This window comes from Heterodontus francisci, chromosome 15, assembly GCF_036365525.1.
Source record: "Heterodontus francisci isolate sHetFra1 chromosome 15, sHetFra1.hap1, whole genome shotgun sequence".
Lineage (NCBI taxonomy): Eukaryota > Metazoa > Chordata > Chondrichthyes > Heterodontiformes > Heterodontidae > Heterodontus > Heterodontus francisci.
In genome coordinates, this window is record NC_090385.1 from 20,102,025 (window position 1) to 20,126,315 (window position 24,291).

A 24,291-nucleotide genomic window follows, 5' to 3' on the forward strand; every position below is an offset into this window, starting at 1 on the left:
TCCTGCAGCGCCACCAGGAGTGGTGGCCACTGCTGGGACTACACCCAGCTTCAGGCGGAATGACGACCTGGGAAAGCAGGTAAGTTTTTAGGGCCTCGCCAGGGACAATCAGTCAGGCCCCATCGAGGCTAGGGGGGGATCAGTTAGGGTGCGGGGGAAGTGTTGCGCATTGGGGGCGGTTGAGGCTTCAGGGGTGGCCTTCCGTGGGGCACAGGGTGCCCAATCAGGAGGGCCCTCCACCAGCCCGCAAGAAGACCTCCTATTTTCACCAGGCGGGATTTTTGAGCCCTCAGCCACCCGCCAGCCAAGGGCAAACTACCCATGGTGGTGGGCGGAGGCCCTTAAGTGCCAGTTAATTGGCCACTTAAGGGCCTTGATTGGCCTGGGGCGGGCAGGCCTTTTCTCGCTGCCGCCGCCCTGCGTAAAATTGCAGCGGGAGCAGGAGGGGCCAGGAACGGCCCCTCCAACACCACCCCCCGCTCCCATTCAATTTTACACCCCCCGACCCCCCCCCCACCCCGCCCCTTCCCGCCACCAGCCTGTTCTCTTGGGGGGCGTACAATTGCAGCCTCAAGGTCAGAAAGCTTATGTACAAAATGGCAAGACTCAGAACTTAGGGAACCCCATCCCTGTAGAGGGTTACTGCTGGAGTTCAATCAGCTAAAACAGCTTACCAGCACATCGCACTGGTAATTTTCCCATTGCTTGTCCAGCGAAGAAAATCTCATCTATTATGGCATTGGTTTGAAGAGTTATTTAAATCCTGGGAGAATCTTTATGCCAGGTCCCCTCACCCAGTTTCTAGTAGAGGTAATTTAGCTGATTAACAATGCACTGCAGGCCTACCTGGCACAGGAATCAAATTACCTAGATTGCCACAAAAGATTAACTGCATTACCATCTCCCTTTGCTAGACATGACATCTTGGTGCCAATTTCATCCAAAATTGATTCTATTTACTATCCCAGAACCCCCAAGAATCTTGCTTCAGCTAACTCAAAAGGCTGTGGGTTCAAGCCCCAGTCCAGGACTTGAGCAAATAATCTAGATAAACACTTCAGTGTCATACTGAGGAAGTGCTGCATTGTTGGAAGATGCCATCCTTTGGATTAGATGTTAAACTGACACTATGTCTGCCCATTCGTGTGTACATAAAATACCTCTTTGAAGTATTTAATGAAGAATGGATTTTTCCTGGTGGACTGACCAACTTATTTTCTCCAACCAACACTACCAAAACAAATCAACTGGTCATTCATTCAATCTCACTCGAGAAACCTAACTGTTTTCAAATCTATTCCCATGTTTGCCTCATAACAATAGCGATTGCATTCAAAACAACAATGAATGTGAAGAACTTTGCCATGTTGTAAGGACATAAGGCACTATACAAATGCAAATTCTTTCTATATCAGGCAACTGACAAGGATGGGCTTATTAGGTAGCTTGCCGATACCAGAAGATAATGAACGAAGAATGAAAATGCAAATTAATTTTTAATTGTAATTTTACAAGTAATGGACACTGCTTTTTCTTCAAATACCATCACAACCTAAGATGTCAGTCACCGAATTCCCAATAAATACCAGCTAGATGTAAGTGAACTGAGTTTTTAAACACAGTGAAGACTCTTAACCGGCTATATGAATTACAACTCCTAAAAACAAACCATCTTATTTTTCTTGAATAAGTGTTTGATTTTTATGCTGTCTTTAAGAGGAAGTGGGTTAAACAATAAAACATGTTAGCAAATTACACTTTTCTTTTTCCTATTTCTAGAGACCATGTATTCTAAATTAATGTTTTGCATGAAACCTGAAATACTCGAAAGATTCACTTTCTTACCTGGTAAGACCTTTGCCCATTTGACAACCCGCACAAGTTGTCTTTCCCCAAGTTCATTGAGGCTTGTTAACAAACTGGCAGATGTATCAGGCTGTGTATTGTCATAGCCTGCATATACCATATCAGGCTCAATGGACTGCAGCACAGCAAGAAACAGAGGTTGACACTGAAATTTCTGCATCCTTGGTACACCAATCCTTGGTACAATAGACAGAGTGGTGTCCTGTTGCTTTTGTATAACTGAAGAGTCAGTTTCCTCTGCAGTTTGGAATGGTCGCGTATTCTTTAATTTTCGACCTTGAAAGTAAAATTACAAAATGATTAGCTCTGGTTAAATAATCACAAGACAGAATAAGAGGCAATTCAATTTAAAAATTGCAAACACACAAGAAATTAAATATTGAATTAAAAGTCTGAAATCAAGAAAGGTGAGAGACAAGCTAGCTAGCTCCGATATAGTTGTTTGAGCAGAAGGGTGTTTGAACCAGAACCAAGGGTCCATGTGGAATAGATAACCCTGCTGCAGAAGGGGACCACAGCTTCTGGAGTGTTGAGTCAAACGCCTTTATCGCAAGGAAGGAAATAGATCGACTCAGTCATGCTGCTCCTAAGGCCAAGGTCACATAAGCTCTGGAATATTGCTTATCATGCACATAAAGTATTTGATAGACTGGCTATTTAATGCTACAAATTTGTCAGTTATCTAAGGATTTAATATTAGAATAAACTCACTAATTACAATAATTACAGACTCTGACAGTTATTATGATTAGTACTCAGCATCCGCTAATGATGATTTACAGTGATACACTGAATTGCCAGTGCAATCTCTGCTACTCATTTTGTTAAGTGACTGTCCATTAATTGTTGCTATTCAAATTGCTAGGTAACTTCGACAACAACTATCACAACTATTAAGTGTTCGTATGTCCAATGTTTAATTTTAAGTTATAATTTTGTAACCAATAAATAGTTGTTAATGCATGATTTGTTGCATGTCTTCTTGAATGAATTAACTCTTTTTTGCCAAATCAGCAATCAGTAACTTGTGGGTATCCTAATCAAAGTTGATCCGAAATGGTGAATGTAAGCCAGTGTGGTGAGGCGACTCGGGTATTATTTACTCTGGTGGTGGTTAGATAATGTCCTCATCAGGGAACTCCTCTTTGCTGACGATGCTGCTTTAACATCTCACACTGAAGAGTGCCTGCAGAAATAATCAAGAGTGCCAAGCCTGCTATACTCTCAGCACTACATGAACTGCTGTGCCTGTGCTGGGACGAGGGAGCAGTACCCCAGGACATGCGCGATGCCAATATCATCACCCTCTATAAAAACAAAGGTGATCGCGGTGACTGCAACAACTACCGTGGAATCTCCCTGCTCAGCATAGTGGGGAAAGTCTTTGCTTGAGTCGCTCTAAACAGGCTCCAGAAGCTGGCCGAGCGCGTCTACCCTAAGGCACAATGTGGCTTTCGTGCAGAGAGATCGACCGTTGACATGCTGTTCTCCCTTCGTCAGATACAGGAGAAATGCTATGAACAACAGATGCCCCTCTACATTGCTTTCATTGATCTCACCAAAGCCTTTGACCTCGTCAGCAGACGTGGTCTCTTCAGACTACTAGAAAAGATTGGATGCCCACCAAAGCTACTAAGTATCATCACCTCATTCCATGACAATATGAAAGGCACAATTCAACATGGTGGCTCATCAGAGCCCTTTCCTATCCTGAGTGGCGTGAAACAGGGCTGTGTTCTCGCACCCACACTTTTTGGGATTTTCTTCTCCCTGCTGCTTTCACATGCGTTCAAGTCTTCAGAAGAAAGAATTTTCCTCCACACAAGATCAGGGGGCAGGTTGTTCAACCTTGCCCGTCTAAGAGCGAAATCCAAAGTACGGAAAGTCCTCATCAGGGAACTCCTCTTTGCTGACGATGCTGCTTTAACATCTCACACTGAAGAGTGCCTGCAGAGCCTCATCGACAGGTTTACGGCTGCCTGCAATGAATTTGGCCTAACCATCAGCCTGAAGAAAACAAACATCATGGGGCAGGACGTCAGAAATGCTCCATCCATCAATATTGGCGACCACGCTCTGGAAGTGGTTCAAGAGTTCACCTACCTAGGCTCAACTATCACCAGTAACCTGTCTCTAGATGCAGAAATCAACAAGTGCATGGGAAAGGCTTCCACTGCTATGTCCAGACCGACCAAGAGAGTGTGGGAAAATGGCGCACTGACACGGAACACAAAAGTCCTAGTGTATCAGGCCTGTGTCCTCAGTACCTTGCTCTATGGCAGCGAGGCCTGGACAACGTATGTCAGCCAAGAGCGATGTCTCAATTCATTCCATCTTCGCTGCCTCCGGAGAATACTTGGCATCAGGTGGCAGGACCGTATCTCCAACAAAGAAGTCCTCGAGGCGGCTTATACACACTACTGAGTCAGCAGCGCTTGAGATGGCTTGGCCATCTGAGCCGCATGGAAGATGGCAGGATCCCCAAAGACACATTGTACAGCGAGCTCGCCACTGGTATCAGACCCACCGGCCGTCCATGTCTCCGCTTTAAAGACGTCTGCAAACGCGACATGAAATCCTGTGACATTGATCACATGTCGTGGGAGTCAGTTGCCAGCGTCCGCCAAAGCTGGCGGGCAGCCATAAGGGCGGGGCTAAAGTGTGGCGAGTCGAAGAGACTTAGTAGTCGGCAGGAAAAAAAGACAGAGGCGCAAGGGGAGAGCCAACTGTGTAACAGCCCCGACAAACAAATTTCTCTGCAGCACCTGTGGAAGAGCCTGTCACTCTAGAATTGGTCTTTATAGCCACTCCAGGCGCTGCTTCACAAACCACTGACCACCTCCAGGCGCTTATCCATTGTCTCTCGAGATAAGGAGGCCAAAGAAGGTGGTTAGATGCAATTACAACGCCAGCCTTCCTGATATAGATAGCAAGAAACCCATGCAATTTTGGTGCTCAGGCCTTATTAGGGTGGAAGTGGCAAGCTGACAATGGTAACAAAACGATTTGACAGGCAATTTGTTGTTCTGGAGAGTGGGAAATGTAGCATCCAATTGGTAAAGCCAGGCTGACAGAACTCCATTATAGGAGAAAGATAGGCTGCTCGGGGGAGTGAATTGCAGATATGAAATTTAATGTTTGGGTGGATTTTTAACAAGGTGTAGGAAGTGCAATTATAGTCATCCTGCATCTTTAAAAAATCCTTACCAAACTGTTTGCATTTTTTCAGTGTGGTTTCCAACAATCCCTTTAAGGAACACTGACTAGTCCTATGCTGCACATGCCTGGAAAAAAAAGGCATTGCAGTCCTATCAGGCCCTGATCTGCATTGCTGAATGAGATTCCTCCCTCTTTTCACTATGAGTTGGCCAATTATATAGAAAATGACAATTAGGTTTTTCTTTGATGTTGGTCTTACGACCACTCCATTCCCATTAAAAAATGGAGTGGTATAGAGACCAAATCCGTCTCCATGCTCTCTGTTGCAATTACTAACGCTGGTAGTGCATTTCACAGCCTCACAATCCTCTGATTTAAGATACAAATTGAGGAATACCGATGTTAGGGAAACATCTTAGCATCCATCCAATCTTGCCTAACGGTCAGAACAAATCAACATGCCCCTAATTTGCTCTCATCGGCAGGCATCAAGATCGGCGCAGGCTTGGAGGGCCGAATGGCCTGTTCCTGTGCTGTACTGTTCTTTGTTCTTTTGTTCTATCCCACTCACTCCCTCAATCTGAAATGTGATACCATTAAGAAATATCAAAATTGAAATGACAGGTATATGAACAAAGAGAATGCAATAAATGAATGTGAAATATATAAAAATGTTTTATAGCTGTAATGTACATATAAGTCCCAATTTTGTGAGATTGGCCCATGCGTGCTAGCACTTTGAATGAGGATTGCCAAATAATGGAAGGCTGATCCATCCTCCTCATTGTACTAGGCTCCCTGCACTAGGGCTGCTGCTTGCAATTAAAGGGGAGGGTGGAATTATTACTATGTCAAAACTGTTGTCCGTTCACAAAATAATTAATGATTGCTATACATTTAGCTGCAGAAATATGTCGGGAGAATGTTCTGCTGCAGGAGATGCAGCAAAGAAAGCTCGATGTCTTTGGATGAGAAGACCACCATCCTGTGAAAGCTGATGTGCAATGGATGCAGCACAATGAGTAAATTAATTTACCCAGGTCTGCAGCAGAAATTAGCCAGCATTAAAAGGAGAGCCAAAATAAGTGTTTCCATATCTTTGTATATTATTACTACAAAGGGGCAAAGAAAGCCTGGCACAAATGTTATTTATTGAGCGGCTGCACTCTCAGGGACATAACAAGCAAAGGATGGAGAAAAAGGTTCCCTTTTCTCAACACTTTTATTTCAGAGATGATGCAGAACACACTAATAGTAGCATGTATGTGCTCCAGATTATGCCCTTAATCAGTAGTTGCCACCACTAACATACGGCACTGAAATGCCTTTGCAGAAGTAAGGTTCTGAACCAGCTATATGCCACGTGAAAAAAGTTCGATGCCTTTTCAGCTGCTTCATCCTTTCAAAGATGTTCCACTGGCAATCATGGTTTCCACCACATGCTTTATGCCTTCATAAACAGTAGAACTGGCAGATCTTCCTGCTGTGAAGTGTAAGGTTTCTGTAGCATAGAAGCTTTACGTAATGGTCAGCTTTACAAATATGGGAAGAGCCATCCAAGGACCTGAGGTTCTCTACAAGTTAGCCTGAAATAAGTGAAGCAGCTCTGTGACAACCTCTGCATTGCAAGAGAAGTAGTGAAGACAGGTCCCCGCAGACATATCATTCTGTGGTTGCTCGGATCAATAAATACGGGTCTGGGAGCTTTAGTCGTTGTGCACCTTTGCAGGTAGTGTTGTACCAACATAGCAATGTAGGAAATATGAGCAGGTGTAGGCCATTCAGCCCCTCGGTTGATGTGGTCTACGTGGAGTTTAGCGAGGCTTTTGACAAGGTCCCACATGGCAGGCTGGTTAAAAAAATAAAATCTCATGGGATCCAGGGAAATGTAGCAAGGTGAATACAAAATTGGCTCAGTGGCAGGAAACAAAGGGTAATTGTTGACGGGTGTTTTTGCGACTGGAGGGCTGTTTACAGTGGCGTTCCGCAGGGCTCAATACTGGGCCTCATGCTTTTTGTGGTATATATTAACGATTTGGACGTAAATGTAGGGGGCATGATCAAGAAGACTGCAGACGACACAAAGATTGGCTGTGCATTAGATAGCGAGGAGGATAGCTAGAGGCTGCAGGAAGATATTGATGGTCCAGTCAGATGGGCAGAAAAGTGGCAAATGGAATTCAATCTGGAGAAGTGTGAGGTGATGCATTTGGGGAGGTCAAACAAGGCAAAGGAATACATGATTATTAGGAAAATACTGAGAAGTGTGGACCTTGGAGTGAATGTCCACAGATCCCTGAAGGTCGCAGGTCAAGTCGATAAGATGGTTAAGAAGGCTTATGAAATCCTTTCCTTTATTAGCCAAAGTATAGAATATAAGAGCAGGGAAGTTACGCTGGAACAGTATAACTCATTGGTTAGGCCACATCTTGAGTACTGTGTGCAGTTCTGGTCGCCTCATTACAGTAAGGGGTGTAATTGCACTAGAGAGGGTACAGAGAAGATTTACGAGGATGTTACCAGGACTGGAAAAATGCAGCTATGAGGAAAGATTGAATAGGCTGGGGTTGTTCTCCTTGGAACAGAGAAGGCTGAGGGGAGATTTGATTAAAATGTACACAATTTTGAGTGGAGGTGAAGCGTCTATTCACCTTAGCAGAGAGGTCAGTGTTGAGGGGGATTTAAAGTGATTGGTCAAAAAATTAGAGGGGAGATGAGGAAAACCTTTTTCACCCAGAGGGTGGTGATGGTCTGGAGCTCACGACCTGAAAGAGCAGTTGAGGCAGAAACCCTCAACCCATTCAAAAGGAGTCTGAATATGCACCTCAAGTGCCGTAATCTGCAGGGCTACGGACCAAATGCTGGAAGGTGGGATTAGAATGGGTGGGTCGTTTTTCGGCTGGCACAGACATGATGGGCCAAGTGGCCTCTTTCTGTGCCTTAAACTTTCTATGGTTCTATTCTGTGATTCTTTCTTGAATATACTCAATGACTGAGCCATTACCCACCTCTGGGGTAGATAATTCCAAAGATTCACCACCCTCTGAGTGAAGAAATTCCTCCTCATCCCAGTCTTAAATGGCCTACCCCTTCTTTTCACATGGTGTCCACTGGTCCTAGAACCCCCCCTCCCCCCCCACAGCCAGGGGAAACATCCTTCCTGCATCTACCCTGTCGAGCCCTGGAATAATTTTGTATGTTTCAATGAGATCACCTCTCATTCTTCTAAACTCTAGAGGATACAGGCTCAGCCTCCTCAATCTCTCCTCACAGGGCAATCTCGCCATCCCAGTAATTAGTCTGGCGAACCTTGGTTGCAATTAATCTATGCCAAGTATATCCTTCCTTAGGTAAGGAGACCAAAAATGTACACAATACTCCAAGGTGCAGTCTCACCAAGGCTCTATAGAATTGCAGCAAGACATCTTTACTCCTGCACTCAAATTCTCTTGCAAAAAAGGCCTTCCTAATTGCTTGCTGCACCTGCATGTTAACTTTCAGTGACTCTTGTCCAAAGGGACCTGGGTGTCCTTGTTCATCAACACTTCCCAATCTCTCTCCATTCCAGAAATACTCTGCATTTCTGTTTTTCCTACCAAAGGGATAACATCATATTTTTCCACATTATATTCCCCATCATGAAATTACAATCCACATTGAAATCAGACAGCATAATCAGAACACCCAAAGAATTCCCATTCTTAGCACGTTAGAAAACCACAGCAAGGAAAATGGCTGCAGAAAAATTAAAGGTTTTTGTAAAGATTGCAAAAATCAAAGGTAAAAAGAAAACACAAAACACACTAGTATTGAAAGACACAAAATCAAGTTGAACTTAGCAAAGGGCAGAATATGAGCAGCTTTGGACAATCTAGAGGATATGGAGGTGCAGGATGGGAGGTCAGCAAAAGAGCAAAGAATTGGTGAAGACTGCTCTGGAGGTGGCAAAGCAGCAGAGGGGCTGAGATAGGGATGGAGGTAGAAATCTTTGTGGTGGAGAGGATATATGGTAGGAAGCTCAGCTCAAAGTCAAATAGGCTGTTGAAGTTGTGTACAGTCTGGTTCAACCTAACAGACTGGATGTAAACAGGGCTGAAATCAGTTGGAAAGGGGCAGTTTTTGGTGGTGGGGATGGGGCAAAGATGATTACTTCTGTCTTCCCAATGTTTAGCTGCAGCTCTACAATGCAATACCACACACAAATGCAATACTGGATGTCAGACAAGCAGCCTCAGCAGCCAGCATGAGCAGCAGTTCATCTATTAGAAGATAGCAGAGGGGGAGGACAAAGTCCAGACTCTGCTTCAACTTCTGCAAGCACTTCATGGCAAATGTTAATCACTATCTTTTCCCAACCATCAGCTCAGGGGAAATCCACTCAGAAAATGCACCAAAAGGAGGTGGTCCTAGGTCTCTTGTATCTTGCTGCAAATTATTTTTTCTATTTGTTCGGGGGATGTGGGTGTCGCTCACTATGCCAGCATTTATTGCCAATCCCTAATTTCCCTCGAGAATGTGGTTGTGAGCCCCCTTCTTGAACCACTGCAGTCCTTGAGGTGTAGGTACACCAACAGTGCTGTCTGGAAGGGAGTTCCAGGATTTTGACCCAGCAACAGTAAAGGAACGGCGATCGATATCGTTCCAAGTCAGGATGGTGTGTGGTGTAGAGGGAACTTGCAGGTGGTGGTGTTCCCATGCATCTGCTGCCTTTGTCCTTCTAGCTGGTCGAGGTTGCAGGTTTGGAAGGTGCTATCGAAGGAGCCTTGGTGAATTACTGCAGTGCATCTTGTAGATGGTATACACTGCTGCCACTGTGCACTGGTTGAGGAGGGAGAGAATGCTGAAGGTGGTGGATGTGGTGCCAATCAAGCGGGCTGCTTTGCCCTGGATGGCGTCGAGCTTCTTGAAAGTTGTTGGAGCTGCACCCATTTAGACATGTGGAGAGTATTCCATCACACTCTTGACTTGTGTCTTGTAGATGGTGGACAGGCTTTGGGGAGTCAGGAGGTGAGTTACTTGCCGCAGAATTCCCAGCCAGTGACCTGCCCTTGTAGCCAAAACATTTATGTGGTTGGTCCAGTTCAGTTTCTGGTCAATGGTGACCCCAGGAGTTTGATAGTGGGGGCTTCAGCGATGATAATGCCACTGGCATCAAGGGGAGATGGTTAGATTCTCTCTTGTTTGCGATGGTCATTGCCTGGCACTTGTGTGGCACGAATGTAACTTGCTACTTACCAGCTCAAGCCTGGATTTTGTCCAGGTCTTGCTGCATATGAACGTGGGCTGCTTCAGTATCCAAGGAATTGCGAATGGTGCTGAACATTGTGCAATCATCAGTGAACGTTCCCACTTCTGACCTTATGATGGAGGGAAGGTCACTGATGAAGCAGCTGAAGATGGTTGGGCCTAGGACACTACCCTGAGGAACTCCTGCAGTAATGTACTGGGACTGAGATGATTGACCTCCAACAACCACAACCATCTTCCTTTGTGCTAGATATGACCCCAACCAGTGGAGAGTTTTCCCCGATTCCCATTGTCTCCAGTTTTGCTGGGACTCCTTGATGCCATACTCGGTCAAATGCTGCCTAGATGTCAAGAGTAGCCACTTTCACCTCACCTCTGGAGTTCAGTTCTTTTGTCCATGTTTGGCCCAAGGCTGTAATGAGGTCAGGAGTGTCCTGGCGGAACCCAAGCTGAGCATCAGTGAGCTGGTTATTGCCGCTTGACAGCACTGTTGACGAGACCTTCCATCACTTTGCTGATGATTGGGAGTAGACTGATAGGTTAGTAATTGGCTGAGTCAGATTTGTCCTGCTTTTTGTGCACAGGACATATCTGGGAAATTTTCCACATTGCCGGGTAGATGCCAGCATTGTAGCTGTACTGGAACAGCTTGGCTCGGGGCACGGCAAGTTCTGGAGCACTGGTCTTCACTGCTATTGCCAGAATATTGTCAGGGCCCATAGCTTTTGCAGTATCCAGTGCCTTCAGCCATTTCTTGATATCACATGGAGTGAATCGGATTGGCTGAAGACTGGCATCTGTGATGCTGGGGTCCTCAGGAGGAGGCAGAGATGGATCATCTACTTGGCACTTCTGGCTGAAGACAGATGCAAATGCTTCAGCCTTGTCTTTTGGCTGAGTGCTGAGCTCCCCCATCGTTGAGGATGGGGATATTTGTGGCCCCTCCTCCTCCTGTTAGTTGTTTAATTGTTCACTACCATTCGCAACTGGATATGGCAGGACTGCAGAGCTTAGATCTGATCCGTTGGTTGTGGGATCGCTTAGCCCTGTCTATTGCATGTTGCTTCAGCTGTTTGGTATGCAAGTAGTCCTGTGTTGTAGCTTCACCAGGCTGACACCTCATTTTTAGGTATTCCTGGTACTGCTCCTGGCATGCCCTCCTGCACGTTTCATTGAACCTGGGTTTCCCCCACCCCGGCTTGATGGTAATGGTACAGTGGGGGATATTCCAGGCCATGAGGTTACAGATTGTGGTTGAATACAATTCTGCTGCTGCTGATGGCCCACAGCACCTCATGGTTTTGAGTTGCTATATCTGATTGAAATCTATCCCATTTAGCATGGTGGTAGTGCTACACAACACGATGGTGGGTACCCTCAGTGTAAAGATGGGTTTTTATCTCCACAAGGACTGTGCGGTGGTCACTCCTACCAATAATGCCATGCATCTGTGACGGGTAGATTGGTGAGGACGAGGTCAAGTAAGTTTTCCCTCTTGTTGGTTCCCTCACCACCTGCTGCAGACCCAGTCTAGCAGCTACATCCTTTAGCTTGGTCATTAGTATTGCTACCGAGCTACTCTTGGTGATGGACATTGAAGTCCCCCACCCAGAGTACATTCTGTGCCCTTGCCACCCTCAGTGCTTTTTCCATTAGAGTTCAACGTGGAGAAGCACTGATTCATCAGCCGAGGGTGGGGGGCAGCAGTAGGTGGTAATCAGCAGGAGGTTTCCTTACCCATGTTTGACCTGATGCCATGAGACTTCATGGGGTCTGGAGTCAACGTTAAGGACTCCCAGGGCAACTCCTTCCAGACTATATACCACTGTGCCGCCACCTCTGGTGGGTCTGTCCTGCCGGTGGGACAGGACATACCCAGGGAAGGTGATGGTGGTGTCTGAGACATTGTCTGCAAGGTATGGATTCCATGTGCATGACTATGTCAGGCTGTTGCTGTCTGTGGGACTGCTCTTGCAATTTTGGCACAAGCCCCCAGATGTTAGTAAGAAGGACTTTGCAGGGTCGACAGGGCTGTGTTTGCCGTTGTTGTTTCCAGTGCCTAGGTCGATGCCGGGTGGTCTGTCCGGTTTCATTCCTTTTCTTAGACTTTGTCATGGTTTGATACAACTGAGTGGCTTGCTAGGCCATTTTAGAGGGCATTTAAGAGTCAACCACATTCCTGTGGGTCTGGAGTCACATATAGGCCAGATCAAGTAATGACTGCAGATTTCCTTCCCTAAAGGACTTCAGTGAACCAGATGGGCTTTTACAACAAATCAACAATGGTTTCACGATCACCACTAGACTATCTTTTTAATTCCAGATGGATGAAGTATAATGTTATCTGAAGCCAGGCAGAGCGGATGTCATCTTGATTTTTGTACATATTTCTTCTGGGATCCATCAAAAATAGTTCAAACCTAGGTTGGAAACTGCTGTACCCTTTAAAATATTATGGATAACCAATGCCTTGTTGCACAAGATCATTATATCTACGCAGCATAGTATATTTTTCTTGACCAAGGGAACAGTTATTGAATGCAAACCATTTCTGTCATTGGAGGTCAAGGGAAGGGAATCTTGCCACCCCGTGACAGCTGACTGCCCTATCAGGTTGTCATTATCTTTCACAAGAAAAAAAAGTGATGAGGTGTTGTTCTTGACAAACGTAGTATTCCAATTGTGATAGACATATTTCAGCAGGCCAGGGTTCCAGGACTCGTGTGCATTGTGTATAAATGAGCAAGCAGCATGTTATGGCTGCAGCCTCAGCAACAGTAATAAAAGTTGGCATGGCATCCAATTTGAATAGCAAGTTCTCATCTTTCCAAATGAAGACAGGCACCCCAAAAAGCAGCGCACAGCAAATCAGGCTAGAGTGCCATAGCTGCAAGTGTGCAGAGGAATGGCAGAGCAATATTTTCTAAAAGGCTTCTGCTCACTGTTTTGTCAGAGTGCTGCAAAGAAATTGCAATTTTGCATTGGGCCAAAAATGTTCTATTCGATGAGGAGCCATTAGATATTTAACTTAAAGGTCCTTATTTCTAGATCAAAGGAAACATGCCTCTCAGAGCAAATATGCAACAAGCACAGCAGACAATGCTCAGAGAATCAATGTTGACACCCATGACCATGTTCATTTCTCTTTGTATGGCCAAATTGTGTAGCATGCTGAAAACAATAATAATTTTGCACACCACACCTGGACTGAAAAGCAGTATCTTTCCCAATTAGTTTAAGTTTTGAATTGTTACTTGAACATCCTAAACAGGGTCATGAGCCACGGATGCAAAGGCAGCTCTTGGTTCATTCTTGCAGATGCATCCTGATAGGATTTTTTTTTTTAAATCACCATGAATGAGGTTGCATTCTTTGGAATCACATTTCAAAAAATTGCCCTTTTTCAACTCAATTTCAACACATTGTTGGTTTTTATTTTTGAAAAATTCTATCCAATTTCTCAATATAATACTGCAGTACACCTAAGCTGGTTGAAAATCATTACTTTTCCACTGAACAGCCTGTTGACCCATTTTTTCCCAACACTGTGAAACCTCAGCATTTTTACAACAAACAGCAAAAATGACTATGTTCTGATGAAAGGTCACAGAACTGAAACATTAACTGTTTCTCTCTCCAGAGATGCTGCCAGACCTGCTGAGTATTTCCAGCACTTTCTGTTTTATTACAGCTAAAATTACTCGCTTCATTACTGGACAGTAACTCTATGATTGATGGGGATTGCAGGTCTAAAAGGAGAGGCCGAAAGAAAAAATATATTGTTGCATATAGTGCCTTTCAAGGACATCCCACAGCACTTTACAGCCAATTAATCACCTTTGAGGTGTAGTCCCTGTTTGGAAACACGGCAGCCAATTTTCTTTTTATTAATTTATGGGTTATGGGCATTGCTGGCAAGGCCAGTATAACTTGCCCATCCCTATGCAACTGAGAGGCTTGCTAGGCAATTTAAGAGTCAACCACATTGATCTGGATCTGGAGCCACATACAGGCCAGAGCAGGTAAATACGGCAGATTAACTTCCCTAAAGGACATTAGTGAACCAAATGGGTTTTTACAGCAATTCAGTAGTTTCATGGTCACCATTACTGATAATAGGTTTTTATTCCAGGCTTTTTGTTCAGTTAACTGAATTTGAACTGCTATCCCCAAACTATTCAAAAGGAAATTGGAGGGACGAGAGAAATAAACTTGCAGGACTACAGGGATAGAGCAAGGGAATGGGACCAACTGGATTGCTCGACAGAGCCACATAAGGAAATATTAGGTCAGATGTCCAAAGGCTTGATCATAGAGGTAGGTTTTAAGCAATGTCCTAAAGGAGGAAAGCAAGGTAGAGAGGTGGAGAGGTAGAGGGATGGTCTCCCAGAACTTAGGGCCGAGGCAACTGAAGACACAGCTACCGTAGAGCGATTAAAATTGGGGATGCACAAGAGGCCAGAATTAGAGCAGCACAGATATCCAGGTGGGTTGTGGGGCTGGAGGAGATTACAGAGATAGGGAGGGGCAAGGCCTGGAGGGATTTCAAAAGAAGGAAAATCAAGACATTACTTGACTGGGAGCCAACGTAAGTCACCGTTTACAAGGATAGGGGAACAGGACGTGTTGCGAGTTAAGACATGGGCAGCAGAGTTTTGGATGACCTCAAGTTAACGGAGGGTAGAATGTGGGAGAACAGCCAGGAGTGTGTTGGAATAGTCAAGTCTAAAGGTAATGAAGGCAGGAATAAGGATTTCAGCAGCAAATGAGCTGAGAAGCAGGTCAGGCACTTTTGCAGAACCACTATGCTATTGTACCTCACAAAAAAAACAAAGATATAATGACCAGATTATATTTTATGAGGGATAAATATTGGTCGGCACTCTTGAGGATAATGCCCTGCTTTTTGTCAAAATATTGTTATAGGATCTTTTCATCCACTTGAGAGAGAAGATGGGGTCTTGTTTTAACATTTCATCTAAAGGATGGCACCTCTGACAGTGCCACACTTCCTGTAGCAGCCTTGACTTAGTGTTCAAGTCTCTTGAGTGGGCCTTGAACCCATAATCTTCCACCTCACAAGTGCGAGTGAACTGAGCCACGACTAGTGCCCCACAAGTACAAACACTGTGAAAACCTGAACTGCTTCACAATAGAGCACTTTTTAAATACATGGGCTTCATCAGGATATATCAACAATAGCAACTTACATTTATGTAGTTACACAGTAAAACATCCCTAGGTACATCACAGAAGCTTAAGGACAAAAATGGACATTGAGCCAAAGAAGCAGACATTAAAAGTGACCAAAAGCTTGGTCAAAAATAAGGGTCTTAAAGGAGGAGAGTGAAAATCTAAACAGGGGAATTTATTTAGGGATATCATTCTACAGCATGAGGCCTAGGTGGACATCAATGGTAAGGGGTTGGATAGGAGAAGCACAATAGACCACAGTCAGAGGTTTAGAGAGTTTGGCGGACATTTATAGCTCTAGAGAAGGTTACAGAGATAGCAAGAGTCGAGGCCACAAGGAGATTTAAACTTGAGAAGAATTTTAAATTTGAGGATTTGGGAGAGCAGAAGCCAAGATAGGTTTGCAAGGATTAAAGTGACGGGCACATGGGACTTGATGAAAGATGGGATATGCACAACAGTTTGGAGGATGAGAGGTCAGCCAAAAGAGTATTGGATTAGTTGAGTTGGAAAGCGACAGCCATGGATGAGGGTTTCAGTGACAAATGGACAGCAGTAATGGAAACAACTATGTTTTAGAACTATAAGTACTCTTACTGATAGAGAGAATATAGGGTGAGAAGCTCAGCTAAGGAAAAAATGGCACACTAAGGTAGCTCAGATGGAGACATTGGCTGGGGAATGTGATCAAATCAGTGGCAAAGTTACAGATTTTGTAGCGGGAGTTGAAGACCATGGCTTTGGTCTTTCCTATGTTTAGCTGCAGAAAATTGTGGATCAGCTGAAACACGAAATCAGACAAGGAGCCAGACTTTTTTTTTATTCTTTCACAGGATGTGGGTGTCGCTGGCTAAACCAGTATTTATTGCCCATCTCGAATTGCCCTTGTGAAGGTGGTGGTGAACCATCTTCTTTTACTGATGCAGTCCATGTGGCGTAGGTACACCCAACATTGCTGGTAGGAAGGGACTTCCAGGATTTTGACCAAGTGACAGTGAAGGAACAGTGACATAATTCCAAGTGAGGATGGTGTGTGACTTGGAGGGGAACTTGCAGGTGGTCTTCCTATGCATCTGCTACCCTTGTCTTTCTAGGTGGTACAGCTCACAGGTTTGGAAGGTGCTGTTGAAGGAGCCTTGGTGAGTTTCTGCAGTGTATCTTGTAGATGCCACTGTGTGTCGGTGGTGGAAGGAGTCAATGTTTAAGGTGGTGAATGGGGTGACAATCAAGCGGGCTGCTTTGTCCTGGATGGTGTCGAGCTTCTTGAGTGTTGTTGGAGCTGCACCCATCCAAGCAAGTGGAGAGTATTCCATCAGTCCAGACTTGTGCCTTATATATGGTGGAAAGGCTTTGGGGAGTCAGGAGTTGAGCTAATCGCTGCAGAAATCCCAGCCTCTGACCTGCACTTGTAACCACAATACTTATATTTTCATGACCCTGTACTTTTTTTTCAGAATGTGCAGTTTGCCTTTAAGGCTTGCAAGGGATCAGTACTGCTTTAAGAGCCGGCTAGCCTTAGGAGTTATAGGAAGGTGCATTTTCGTTGCCTTAGAAACAGCCATTTGGAGACTGCGATTCAAAGGGTGCATTCTCGATACCATGTAAACAGCCACTGGGAGTGAGCCTGGTGCGATACATTTGTCACAATTCAGTTTGAACTGGCAGTTAGTAAGACAGTTTGAACACACAGACAGCTGTGGTGTCAGCACTGAAAAAGAGCTCTCAACCATTTAAACTGAAGGAAATAGGATTTTTGCCTGTTTAATTATTATCTCTCCAAATTCTAAAGAGTCAAGCCAAGACAGAGATCTCTAGTAATTTAAATTGAAGAAAGGGAAGTTAGACTGTGACAATCTTTTATCCCTCAAAAACTCTAAAGTCAGATTGATTCTGTTGAAAGTGTTTGCAAGTTGTTGATTGTTGAAATTTGCTGGAGAAGGAAAGCATCACCTACTGAAGTTAGACTACGGACTGTTCTACTGTGGAAGAACCTTTTTTCCCGCATCGGACGACTGTGAGGACTTCAAGCAACCTTGGACTGTAAATTTGCAAGGACTCTAATTTTTTCTATTTTATATGTTGTTTATATCTTCATAGTATTTAAAAATTTAGTTCTTTTAATTAAAGAGTTAATTTGTTGATTTAAAGACACCTGGTTTGGTTAGCCTCATTCAGGGGTTAATAGATGGTACAGTGTGGTGGGTCTTTCGTTAATTTGGAAAGTTTTTAAATGATATGTTAGCCAATCTGGGGAACGACGGGATTGAATTAACAGTGCATTGGTCCCACCACAATCAGAATCGTATATTTTGATTGAGGGCTTTGACAGGAGCGGTCGGTCATAACAATATGACTGGTCCAGTTCAATTTCTGGTCAATGGCAACCCACAGGATGTTAATAATGGGGGATTCAGCATTAATAATGTCATTGAATGTCAAGGGAGATGGTTGGATTCTCTCTTTTTGGAGACGATCATTGCCTAGCACTTGTGTGGCGTGAATGTAACTTGCCACTTACCAGCCCAAGCCTGGGTGTTGTCCTGGTCTTGCTGCGTGCAGGCATGGACTGCTTCAGTATCTGAGGAGTTGGAAATGGTACTGAACATTGTGCAATCATCAGCGAACATTCCCACTTCTAACCTTATGAAGGAGGGAAGGTCATTGATGAAGCAGCTGAAGATTGTTGGGCCTTAGACACTACCCCGAGGAACTCCTGCAGTGATGTCCTAGGACTGAGATGATGGACCTCCAAAAACAATAACCATTGTCCTTTGTGCTAGGTATGACTCCAACCAGTGGAGAGTTTTCCCCCTGATTCCCACTGACTCCAGTTTTGCTAGGGATCCTTGATGCCATAATCAGTCAAATGTTGCCTTCATGTCAAGGGCAGTCACTCTTATCTCACCTCTTGAGTTCAGCTCTTTTGTCCATGTATGGACCAAGGCGGTAATGAGGTCAAGAACAGAGGGCTGTGGTGGAATGAAAACTGAGCATCAGTGAGCAGTTATTGCTGAGTAAGTACAGCTTGATAACACTGTCGATGATACCTTCCATCATTTTGCTGATATCGAGAGTAGACCGATGGGATGGTAATTGGCCGAGTTGGATTTGTGCTGCTTTCTGTATACAAGACACCTTGACAATTTTCCACATTGCCGGGTAAATGCCAGTGTTGCAGCTGTACTGGAAAAGCTTAGCTAGGGATGCGGCCAGTTCTGGAGCACAAGTCTTCAGTACTATTGCCGGAATGTTGTAAGGGTCCATAGCCTTTGCAGTATCCAGCGCCTTCAGCCATTTCTTGATATCACGCGGAGTGAATCGAATTGGCTGAAGACTGGCATCTGTGATGCTGGGGACCTCAGGAGGCCGCCTAGATGGATCATCCATTCGGCACTTCTGGCTGAAGATGGCAGTGAATGCTTCAGCCTTGACTTTTGCACTAATGTGCTGGGCTCCCCCATCATTGAGGATGGGGATATTTGTGGAGTCTCCTCCTCCTGCTAATTGTTCCATTGTCCGCCATCACTCACGACTGGATGTGACAGGACTGCAGAGCTTAGATCTGATCTGTTGGTTGTGGGATCGCTTAGATCTATCGCATGCTGCTTCTGCTGTTTGGCATATGTGTAGTCCTGTGCTATATCTTCACCAGGTTGACACCTCATTTTTAGGTACGCCTGGTGCTGCTCCTGGCATGCCCTCCTGCACTCTTCACTGAAGCAGGGTGATCACTTGACTTGATGGTAATGGTAGTGTGGGGAATATGCTGGGTCATGAGGTTACAAATTGTGGTTGAATACAATTTTGCTGCTGCTGATGGCCCACAGCACCTCATGGATGCCCAGTTTTGAGTTGCTAGACCTGTTTGAAATCTATCCCATTTGGCACGTCTCCACAAGGACTGTGCGGTAGTCACTCCTACCTATACAGTCACGGACAGCTGCATCTCTGACAGGTAGATTGGTGAGGACGAGGTCAAGTTGGTTTTTCCCTCTTGTTGGTTCCCTCAACACCTGCTATAGACATGTCTAGCAGCTATGTCCTTCAGGAGTCGGCCAGCTAGGTCAGTAGTGGTGCTACCGTGTCACTCTTGGTGATGGACATTGATGTCTGCCACCCAGAGTACATTCTGTGTGCTTGCTACCCTCAGTGCTTCTTCCAAGTGATGTGCAACATGGAGGAGTACTGGTTCATCAGCTGAGGGAGGGCAGTAGGTGGTAATCAGCAGGAGCTTTCCTTGCCCATGTTTCACCTGATGCCATGAGACTTTGTGGGGTTTGGAGTCAATGTTGAGGACTCCCAGGGCAACTTCCTCCAGACTGTACACCATTGTGCTACCATCCGGTGGGTCTGTCCTGTCAGTGGGGCAGATCGTACCCAGAGATGGTGATGGTGGTATCTGGCACATTGTCTGTAAGGTATGATCCCATGAGTATGTCAGGTTGTTGCATGACTAGTCTGTGGAACAGCTCTCCCAATTTTGGCACAAGTCCCCAGATGTTAGTAAGGAGTACTTTGCAGGATCAACAGGGCTGGGTGTGCCATTGTTATTTCCGGTGCCTAGATTGATGCCGGGTGGTCTGTCTGGTTTCATTCCTTTTAGACATTTCTTTGGCAGTTTGGTACAACTGAGTAGCTTGCTGGGCCATTTCAGAGAACATTTAAGAGTCAACCACATTGCTGTGTGTCTGGAGTCACATGTAGGCCAGACCAGGTAAGGATGGCAGATTTCCTTCCCTCAAGGACATGAGTGAACTGGATGGGTTTTTACAACAATCGACAAATGTTTCATGATCACCATTACTGTGACTAGCTTTTTTAAATGTCAGATTAATTGAATTTAAATTCCACCAGCTGCCTTGGTGGCAGTTGAACCCCTGTCCCCAGAGCATTAGCCTGGGCTCTGGATTGCTAGCCCAGTGACATTTCCACAATGCTAATGCCTCCCCTCAACAAGGTAGTACAGACTTTCCTCTGGGGGTTTGCTGGCGCTGTCAGGGAGGGTTTAAACTAGAATGGCAGGGGGATGGGAATCTGAGCAGGGAGAAAGAGGAGGGGGAAACAAGGATAGAAATGAAAGACAGAAAGTTAAGAAGCAAAAGTGGAAGGCAGAGAAAACAAGGGCGAGAAACAAATGGGGCCATAGTGCAAAATAAAGCTAAGATGACTAACAACGTTAAAAAGACAGGTCTAAAGGCATTGTGCCTTAATGCACGGAACATTCGCAATAAGGTAGATGAATTAACAGCGCAAATAGATATAAACTGTTACGATATAGTTGCGGTTACGGAGACATGGCTGCAGGGTGACCAAGGATGGGAACTGAACATCCAGGAGTATTCAATATTTAGGAAGAACAGGCAAAAAGGGAAAGGAGGTGAGGTAGCGTTGTTAGTAAAGGAGGAAATCAATGTAATAGTGAGGAAGGATAGTGGGAGTGGCTCGGAAAATCATGATGTGGAATCTGTATGGGTGGAGCTAAGAAACACCAAAGGGCAGAAAACGTTGGTGGGGGTTGTCTATAGGCCCCCAAACAGTAGTGGAGATGTAAGGGATGTCATTAAACAGAAAATTAGAGACGCATGCAATAAGGGTACAACTGTAATCATGGGTGAATTTAATCTACATATAGATTGGACAAACCAAATTAACAATAATACTGTGGAGGAGGATTTCCTGGAGTGTGTACGTGACGGTTTTTTCGACCAGCACGTTGAGGAACTGACTACAGAACAGGCTATCCTAGACTGGGTATTGTGCAATGAGAAAGGATTAATTAACAATCTTGTTGTGCGAGGTCCCTTGGGGAGGAGTGACCATAACATGATAGAATTCTTCATTAAGGTGGAAAGTGAAGTAGTTGAATCCGAAACTAGGGTCCTGAATCTAAATAAAGGAAACTACGAAGGCATGAGGCGCCAGTTGGCTATGGTAGATTGGGGAACTTTACTAAAAGGGTTGACAGTGGATAGGCAATAGATAATATTTAAAAAATGTGTGCATAAATTACAACAATTATTCATTCCTGTCTGGCGGAAAAATAAAATATAAAATTGCCAGAAAAAGCAGCAATTCTGAGGATTGGGAGCAGTTTAGAATTCAGCAAAGGAGGACAAAGAGGTTGATTAAGCGGAGGAAAATAAAGTATGAAAGTAAAAATGTGTGGGCAACATAAAAACTTCTATAAAAAGCTTCTATAAATATGTGAAGAGAAAAAGATTAGTGAAGACAAATGTAGGTCCCTTACAGTCAGAAATGGGGAAAATTATAATGGGGAACAAAGAAATGGCAGAGCAATTAAACACATACTTTGGTTCTGCCTTCACAAAGGAGGACACAAATAACCTCCCAGAAATGTTAGGGAACCAAGGGTCTAATGAGGGGGAGGAATTGAAGGAAATCAGTATGAGTGAAAAAGAAATGTGCTCGGGAAATTAATGGGGTTAAAGGCTGATAATCTACATGCCGGAGTACTAAAGGAAGTGGCCCTGGAAATTGGTGGTCATCTTCCAAAATTCTATAGACTCTGGAGCAGTTCCTACAGATTGGATGGTGGAAAATGTAACCCCACTATTTAAAAAAGGAGGGAGAGTAAAAACAGGGAATTACAGACTAGTTAGCCTTACATCAGTAGTGGGGAAAATGCTAGAGTCCATTATAAAGTATGTGATAGCAGAAAACCTGGAAAGCATAATTGGCATTGGGCAAAGTCAGCATGGGTTTACAAAAGGAAAATCATGCTTAACAAATCTACTGGAGTTTTTTGAGGATGTAACTAGTAGAATAGATAAGGGAGAACCAGTGGATGTGGTGTATTTGGATTTTCAGAAGGCTTTTGATAAGGTCCCACATAAGAGGTTAGTGTGCAAAATTAAAGCACATGGGATTGGGGGTAATATACTGGCATGGATTGAGAATTGGTTGACAGACAGGAAACAGAGAGTAGGAATAAATGGGTCTTTTTCCAGGCAACAAGAAGTGACTAGTGGGGTACTGCAGGGATCAGTGCTTGGGCCCCAGCTATTCACAATATATATTAATGACTTGGGTGAGGGAACTAAATGTAACATTTCCAAGTTTGCAGACGACACAAAGCTGGGGGGGAAAGTGAGCTGTGAGGAGGATGCAAAGAGGCTCCAATGTGATTTAGACAAGTTGGGTGAGTTGGCAAATGCATGGCAGATGCAGTATAACGTGGATAAATGTGAGGTTGTAAAAACAGAAAGGCAGATTATCTGAATGGGGATAGATTGGGAAAGAGGGAGGTGCAACGAGACGTGGTGTCCTTGTACACCAGACGCTGAAAGCATGAATTCAGTTGCAGCAAGCAGTTAGGAATGGTATGTTGGCCTTCATTGCAAGAGGATTTGAGTACATGAGCAAGGATGTCTTACTGCAGTTATACAGGGCCTTGGTGAGACCACATCTGGAGTATTGTGTGCAGTTTTGGTCTCCTTATCTGAGGAAGGATGTTCTTGCCATGGAGGGAGTGCAAAGAAGATTTACTAGGCTGAATCCTGGGATAGCAGGATTGACGTATGAGGAGAGAATGGGTCGACGAGGCCTGTATTCACTGGAGTTTAGAAGAATGAGAGGGGATCTCATAGAAACCTATAAAATTCTAACAGGACTAGACAAGCTAGATGCAGGGAGGATGTTCCCGATGGCTATGGAGTCCAGAATCACAGGTCACTGTCTCAGGATACGCGATATGCCAATTAGAACCGAGATGAGGAGAGGTTTCTTCACTCAGAGGTGGTAAACCTGTGGAATTCTCTACTGCAGAAGGCAGTGGCGGGCAAGTCATTAAATATATTCAAGAAGGAGATAGATATATTTCTTAATGCCAAAGGGATCAAGGGGTGCGGGGAGAAAGCGGGAACAGGGTACTGAATTAGATGATCAGCCATGATCTTTTTTGAATGGCGGAGCAGGCCCGAAGGGCCGAATGGCCTACTCCTGCTCCTATTTTCAATGTTTATGTTACTATGAAAGAGGTGGTGGATATATTGAGCTTTGTGTTATCAGCATACGTGTAGAAGGTGAACTCATGTCTTTGGGCAGTGCAATAACGGGAAAACAGAAACCACTCATAGTGATCCACTATTATCACATATTAGAGTTCTTCACTCCAAAATCATAAAGTTAATTTAACATATCAGGGGCAATTTTACACTAAATATCTGTCTCCAGCCTGCTCCAATCATCAATAATGAAGTATACAGCTTAGTAACAAGTGACAAGTACACAGATGTCTCCTTTTATATCTAAAATTATGTGAAAATTCAGAAGAATATGCATCCTCTTTAATCAACATTATTCAACCACCTAAACCTTGTCAATCAAAACTGCGGGAACGTTTCTTACCTCCAAGCGTCATTCCAGCTGCAAAGCACTTTCTCAGACGACATGATGGACAGTTTTTTCTCCGTACTTTATCAATAGTGCAATCATTTCTGCTGGCACACAGAAATTTGTGTTTTCCTAGGGGAGAATGAATGAAATAAAATTTGTGGTAGACTGCAAAATTCTGCGATCTAGTGATTAGAATAAATGTAGACAACAGTAAACGAGGCAGTAAAACTAGAAGTGGTGAGCAAGACCATTAAAAATTGCATTTAACTGTTATTACTAATACTACGGGACTAACTTTGATCGCCCTGAACTGAGGGCAGGGATCGTGATGTGTGATTACCCCATGCCTGCTGACTGCGATGCAGGCAGCATACGAACTTCGTGCTACCTGCTGTTTTAACTGATTTCAAGGTACAGCCAGTGGTAACAATGCTGTTGATTGGCCTGAGTGAGGTGTTAATAGCATGAGCA

The 24,291-nt window shown here is 44.4% G+C and overlaps 1 protein-coding gene across 3 annotated transcripts in view; it reads right to left on the reverse strand.

Moving 5' to 3' along the window:
- The window catches only part of ar (androgen receptor), a 402,038-nt gene that overhangs the window by 110,165 nt on the left and 267,582 nt on the right, over positions 1 to 24,291 (reverse strand). For all 3 annotated transcript variants that reach the window (XM_068047213.1, XM_068047216.1, XM_068047214.1), the window contains exons 3-4: positions 23,833 to 23,949; positions 1,846 to 2,142 (exon numbers count right to left, since the gene is read on the reverse strand). In XM_068047213.1, the coding sequence (XP_067903314.1) occupies positions 1,846 to 2,142; positions 23,833 to 23,949 (414 nt within the window). The remainder of the gene's footprint in view (positions 1 to 1,845; positions 2,143 to 23,832; positions 23,950 to 24,291) is intronic.